We start from the raw sequence: 6,670 nt of genomic DNA on the forward strand, positions 1-6,670 counted from the left end.
TCCCAGAGTGTAGTGTCCTTGTCCTCTTTGTTGGAGGGAAGGACAAACACAGCTTCATCTAGTAAGAGCCCTCACCCCTCTCTACTTCCATCATCTCCAGGTTTAGTGAGTGGTAGGTTGTGACTCTTGTCTTTCAGCCCCAAGAGAGAACATAACATAGTGAGCGCACAGCTGAGCCCACATCTGGACCCGGAACCCCTACCTCTTCCCTCCGTTCAGGAGCGCCCCCAGCGCACCCCCCGCGTCACTGAGGCGAACAGCTCTGGGTGCCCTGGCTTTGCGCCTGACAGTGCCAGAGCCAGCGCCTGGGCCTGTCCCCGGGAGCCCCAGAGCCTCCTCCCTGACGCTCCGCCCGCGCCTCCCGCCGCCAGTTGTCTTTCTTGCGACAGCTGCGTGCCCTCCTGCCGCGGGTGGCCCTCACTGCAGTGGGGGAGGGGGCCAACCGGGGTCAGGCCTCTTGATTCGGGAGCTCAGGATAGGGAGGGAGAAATGGAGTTCACAGGGGAAGGGGCTAGCCCGCCTTCCCTGCCTGAAGTTCGGGAGTGTTTACTTCTCCAGATTTCCCCAGACATGGTCCCCTCCTCCTGGTAGTCGCACTTGGGATGTTGGGGGTCTGAGCTGAGAACCCAAAGAAGGGGTAAGACTCGGGGGGTCAGCGGTCCGGCACTTTCCGGAACGCCCCGTGCACACACAGTGGTCATAGATCCAGGGGGAGGCCTTGGAACAGGTGCAGCGCCCAGAGCGCAGGCTCACAACAAGCACCCTCGGGCGCACCCGATGACCCTCGCCCCACCCCATCCCCTCTGGCGGGCCACTGGGCCGGGTCGGGAGGGGCAGATCAGCCGGGGACACTCCATATACGGCCCGGCCCGCGTTACCTGGGCCCAGGCCAGCCTGTTCCTTCTTTGGTCAATGCAGGGGACCCGGGCGGGGGCCCAGGCCCCGAACAGACCGAGGGAGGGGGCTCTGGTGCCCAACACCCAAATATGGCTCGAGAAGGGCAGACATTCCTGCGGGGCGGCGCGGAGGGAGCTCCCGCAGGCTATATAAAACCTGAGCTAGGGGACAATCGGCCACCGCAGCGGACAGCGCAGAGTGAAGCCTCGCTTCCCTCCCACGGCGACCAGGGCCCAGAGCAGCAGGTGTAGCAGCCCGCCTAGGTAGGGCGCGAGTGGGGCTCGACAAGGGGAAAGGGCGCCACTGAAGGGAATAGGAAGGACTCTGGAGCAGAGCCCTATTGGCTCCCCTGATGCGCCCCAGGTGTGCGCCCTGAGGTCTGTGCCTTGTCCCCAGAGCCACACACGCTTTAACGCAGAGATTTAAAAAAAATCGGCCTCTGGAAATTGAACTTCTGCAAATTTGTCTGTAGTCCCTTTGGACTGCTCTGCCCAGCATTTGGGCTGTGCCTAGAGGGAGACCAGTTTTGCTTTACGTGTTGGGAGGGCAGTTCCTTCCCAGAGGAGAGGCAACGCCAACCAGCTCTTGGCCAGACAAGTGAAAGGGTCTCTTTCTAAGTTTGAGACAATGTGTGGGGGGGGTGGAGGTAGAGGTGGGTGGGTGATGTAGTGGGCCGGTCCTCCCGGATGGAGTGCCAACGCCCTTCTCAGGGGCAGCTCCGTACACTTCAAACTTGCAGTGAACAGACAGCTCTCAGGCTTTAACCTCTATTTGATGGACATGGCCACCAGGGAGCAGACAGGATGGGCAGTAGCGTCCAGGTAGCTCTTGGAACAGGTGGCCTGCAGGGAAAGCCGGAAGGTCTTGGGGGAACATGTCCTTTCGGTACCCAGGACGCCGGATTTCTCAGTGTGTTCCTCTTCTGGGCCAGGGCAGCCCTGAGTGTGTGGGGAAGCTTGGGTGGGGGCCCGCAGCCACTCCCCTGGGAGGATGCCGGCAGCCCGGGCTGAGGGTGTCCCTAAGTCCCTGTGGAGGGAGGGATCGAGGCTGCTGCTGATGTGCCACGCGTCTCTGCCTCCTTCCCGAACCTGCAGAAACCGGACACCATGTGCGACGAAGACGAGACCACCGCCCTTGTGTGCGACAACGGCTCCGGCCTGGTGAAGGCTGGCTTCGCCGGCGACGACGCCCCTAGGGCCGTGTTCCCGTCCATCGTGGGCCGTCCCCGCCATCAGGTCAGACTGCCCCTCTGCAGAAGCGCCCAGCTGGGGTTCTCGCCTAGCCCGGAGCCGTGTTAACGTGCGCGGGTTGTCTCCGGTCCACAGGGCGTTATGGTGGGGATGGGTCAGAAAGACTCCTACGTGGGCGACGAGGCTCAAAGCAAGAGAGGTATCCTGACCCTGAAGTACCCCATCGAGCACGGCATCATCACCAACTGGGACGACATGGAGAAGATTTGGCACCACACCTTCTACAACGAGCTGCGCGTGGCCCCCGAGGAGCACCCCACCCTGCTCACCGAGGCCCCTCTCAACCCCAAGGCCAACCGCGAGAAGATGACACAGATCATGTTTGAGACCTTCAACGTGCCCGCCATGTACGTGGCCATCCAGGCAGTGTTGTCCCTCTACGCCTCCGGCCGCACCACCGGTGAGTGCCTGCGGAGCCCCCCGCGCCCCGCTTGCGCCTTCGGCCCTGCCCAGCCACTCACCGGCCGTCCCGCCCCGAGCAGGCATAGTGCTCGACTCTGGCGACGGCGTCACCCACAACGTGCCCATCTATGAGGGCTACGCCCTGCCGCACGCCATCATGCGCCTGGACCTGGCCGGCCGAGACCTCACCGACTACCTGATGAAGATCCTCACCGAGCGCGGCTACTCCTTCGTGACCACAGGTGCGCAGCGCCCGGGCCTGGGCAGGAGGGCGGGCGGCCGCGGGCCAGCTGAGCGCTGCCCCCGTCCTGCGCCCCGCGCAATGCGCGCCTCCTGCCCCTGACTCCCGCGCTGAGCGCGCCTCCTGCCGGGACCCCTGACTCCCGTGCTCAGCACCCCCCTGCACCCTGCACCCCGTGTTCAGCGCACCCCTGCCCCTCCCCCCAACCCCCGCACAAAGCGCGCTCCCGTCCTCTGACTCCCGTGTTCAGCGCACCTCTGCCCCTGCTCCTGACCCCCGCAGCCGAACGCGAGATCGTGCGTGACATCAAGGAGAAGCTGTGCTATGTGGCGCTGGACTTCGAGAACGAGATGGCGACAGCCGCCTCCTCGTCCTCCCTGGAAAAGAGCTACGAGCTGCCCGACGGGCAGGTCATCACCATCGGCAACGAGCGCTTCCGCTGCCCGGAGACTCTCTTCCAGCCGTCCTTCATCGGTAAGCCTCGGCCGCCGGCCCCTCGGGGCCTCCCGAGTCCCTGCCGTCCCCTCCCAGCCGCCTCCCCGGCCCCTGCGCCCAGCAGTCCGGCTCACGCTCCGCACCCCCGTGGCCCCCAGGCATGGAGTCGGCGGGGATCCACGAGACCACCTACAACAGCATCATGAAGTGCGACATCGACATCAGGAAGGACCTGTACGCCAACAACGTCATGTCGGGGGGCACCACCATGTACCCCGGGATCGCCGACCGCATGCAGAAGGAGATCACGGCTCTGGCCCCCAGCACCATGAAGATCAAGGTGGGCGGCGGCCGCGCGGGGCTGGCGGGCTGGTCCTGCGGCGCGGCCTCCCCACCTGACGCCTTGTCTTGCAGATCATCGCCCCTCCAGAGCGCAAGTACTCCGTGTGGATCGGCGGCTCCATCCTGGCCTCGCTGTCCACCTTCCAGCAGATGTGGATCACCAAGCAGGAGTACGACGAGGCCGGCCCCTCCATCGTCCACCGCAAATGCTTCTAGACGCGCCACCTCCCAGCGAATTCTCCTCAGGACGACAGACCTGCGAGCTGCACCTGGCTGACCTTGAGCCGCTCCCTGGCGACTTCTCTGTAACAACTCCGCGATTTAACAGTGTTTATAAGGTGTACATACGTTAACTTATTTTACCTCATTTTGTTATTTTTCGAAACGAAGCCCTGTGGAAGGAAATGGAAAATGGAAGAAGAAGCATTAAAGCCAGTCATTCTGTTTTGCTGCCATAAAGTTGTTCCTTGTGTTTATTTGGGGGGGTGCCAGAAGAGGGACACACCTCCGACCACTCCCACCCCATACCTACCTCCCCACCCCGACCCCCAATCTCCCAACCTCTCAAGCCCTCTCGCAATTCTCCTAGTGACCGTGCTCCTTAGCAGACAAAACGTGTCCTCTCGGGTTTCCTCCTCGTTTCCTGATCTGGATCAGATCTGTTCCCAAACACTGGCAGGCGCGTGGTGGCCTGGCGCCCCTTGGGTGTGTGATGAGTCATCTTCTTTCTCACCAGGGAGGTGGCCCCTGAGGCGGCCTGCAGCGGGCGCTGACCATGGTGCTCGGGCTGCAGGGCTGTCTCCAGCTCTAACTCAGAGGGCTGTGTTCTACAGTAAGTGAACTAGTTTTAATTTGCAAGTGCAATCACTTTCTTTTTACTTGTTTAATTTGAGACAGGGTAGAGAGCTCTCGCCTTGGGTAGAGAGCTGTGGCAACATAGCTCGCAGCAACTTCAAACTCTTAGGCTCAAACAATCTTCCTCCCTCAACCCCCTGGGTAGCGGGGCTACACATGCCCACCACAACGACCAGCTATTTTTTCTTTTTTCTTTTGTTCTTTTTCTTTTCTTTTCTTTTTTTTAGACAGAGTCTCACTATGCTGCCCTCAGTAGAATGCTGCGGCATCACAGTTCACAGCAACCTCAACCTCTTGGGCCTAAGCAATTCTCTTGCCTCAGCCTCCCAAGTAGTTGGGATTATAGGCGTCCACCACAACACCTGGCTATTTTTTGTTGTTGTTGCTGTAGTTGTCCTTATTGTTTAGCAGGCCTGGGCCGGGATTGAACCACCAGCCCTGGCATATGGGGCCGGCACCCTAACCACTGAGTTACTGGCACAGAGCCACCAGAGAATTTTTCCATTTTTAGTAGAGAAGGTCTCTACTAGTAGAGGCTTGTCTCCAAACTCCTCAATCAAGTCACTCGCCTCAGCTTTTGAAAGTGCTAGGATTACAGGCATGAGCCACTGCTGTCTGGTATCACTTTCTTATTAAAATTAGAAAGTTCTTTTCTTGGTGCAAGTGTTGATAGAATGAAGGAAGATCCCTTCCTACAGGAGCTAGGGGTGAGGGAGGGCCTAGCAAACACTCCAGAAAGGACACTGAAGGGAAGACCAGCAAAGAAGTGGAGAGCTGAGGCAGGCGCTGGCAGATGTTAAGAGAGGGGAGGAGGAACACCTGCCCAGGTCTTAGAGGCACAAAATAGATCAACAGAGTTTGCATTTTTATGGGAGAGCACAATGGCTGTTTTTAGTGTTTCCCTGCCAAAGTTATCAAGAGCTTTATTTAGATAAAGCAGATCCTCTCTTCAAGAAGAGATATATTCATTTGGGAATAAGCTTATAGGTAGATTTGACCATATAGCTGTGTTATGCCACATAGTCATATGTTTATTCCTCCTTCTCTGGACTATTGGAAAACATCCAAAGTATTTGAGGCCTCCAACGTAGTGATAATATCAAATCCAGATAGCAAGAGAATCAACAATTTAGCAAAATTTAAGATTTTTTTTTTTTGAGACAGAGCCTCAAGCTGTCCCCCTGGGTAGAGTGCCCTGGCATCACAGCTCACAGAAACCTCCAACTCCTGGGCTCAAGCAAGTCTCTTGCCTCAGCCTCCCAAGTAGCTGGGACCACAGGTGCCCACCACAACGCCCGGCTATTTTTTGGTTGCAGCCGTCATTGTTGTTTGGCCGGCCTGGGCTGGATTCGAACCCGCCACCTTAGGCGTATGTGGCTGGCGCCTTAGTCACTTGAGCCACAGGCGCAGAGCCAAAATTTAAGATTTTAATAAAACAAATATATGGTATCATGTCCACTAAAAACCATGTATTACTGTCTCACCCAGAGTGGATAAAGTTTAAAAATGGGGCATATTCTGAAGGTCTTTCAGAGGAGCCCAACTTTTGCCGATAATACTATACATGTACAGACATATCTGACATGATAAGACATTACCATGTTGATAATACTAAATATACACAGGCATATCTGAGCAAACACAACATATATACATGTATATATATCCTGAATAATGTAGTCACATAGCCAGCAGCCTAGTAAAATGTTGATATTAGGTTAAGTTAGCTGACTATCATGCTAAACATTTTAAGTAAGATATAATATGCAAGGAGATAATGACCCATTTCTCCTGTGGTTACAATCAGTAAATGATTTATAATGTTTTAGAATGACAAAAGTTTTCCTTGTGATCTGACTGCATTTCCTCAAGCACCAATCAATTTTAAAAGCCTGCCTTTGACATCACTCTTGTACTAAAAGTAAGTACAAAGATTATGAATTATATGGTTTCACTGAAAATGCACTAAATCTGAAAATCACACTTCTCTGAAAAGAAAGCAGCATCTCATGTTTTGTTGGTTCTGTGTCTTTCCTGCCCTTATGTTAAGTCACGATTATGCATAGCTGTGTTACCTGCACTAGGCCTGAAAGAGGTTTTTTGTGATGAAGTGTGGGATAGTAAGGAAAGAGTCTTTTAAAAAATATCCAGAACTTGGCTTGGCACCCGTTGCACCAGCCACATACACTGAGGCTGGCAGGTTTGAACCCGGCCCAGACCAGCTAAACAACAATGACAGCTCCAATAA

At 56.1% G+C, this 6,670-nt stretch overlaps 1 protein-coding gene across 2 annotated transcripts; it reads left to right on the forward strand.

Annotated features, from left to right (window-relative positions):
- The first annotated feature begins 1,073 nt into the window (after positions 1-1,073).
- Positions 1,074-4,020, forward strand: ACTA1 (actin, alpha 1, skeletal muscle). 2 transcript variants are annotated; one of them, XM_003790986.1, is made up of 7 exons: positions 1,074-1,160; positions 1,992-2,132; positions 2,223-2,547; positions 2,630-2,791; positions 3,073-3,264; positions 3,384-3,565; positions 3,640-4,020. In XM_003790986.1, the coding sequence occupies exons 2-7, from the start codon at positions 2,004-2,006 to the stop codon at positions 3,781-3,783; spliced, it is 1,134 nt and encodes a 377-aa protein (XP_003791034.1). In that variant the 5' UTR covers positions 1,074-1,160; positions 1,992-2,003; the 3' UTR covers positions 3,784-4,020. The 2 variants fall into 2 exon arrangements, with proteins under 2 accessions (XP_003791034.1, XP_012661366.1); XM_012805912.1 differs by lacking the exon at positions 1,074-1,160 and having other exon boundaries at positions 2,004-2,132; positions 2,352-2,547; positions 3,640-3,783.
- Positions 4,021-6,670: the final 2,650 nt, after the last annotated feature.

This window comes from Otolemur garnettii, unplaced genomic scaffold (assembly GCF_000181295.1).
Source record: "Otolemur garnettii isolate 467f Iridium unplaced genomic scaffold, OtoGar3 scaffold00045, whole genome shotgun sequence".
Taxonomy (NCBI): domain Eukaryota; kingdom Metazoa; phylum Chordata; class Mammalia; order Primates; family Galagidae; genus Otolemur; species Otolemur garnettii.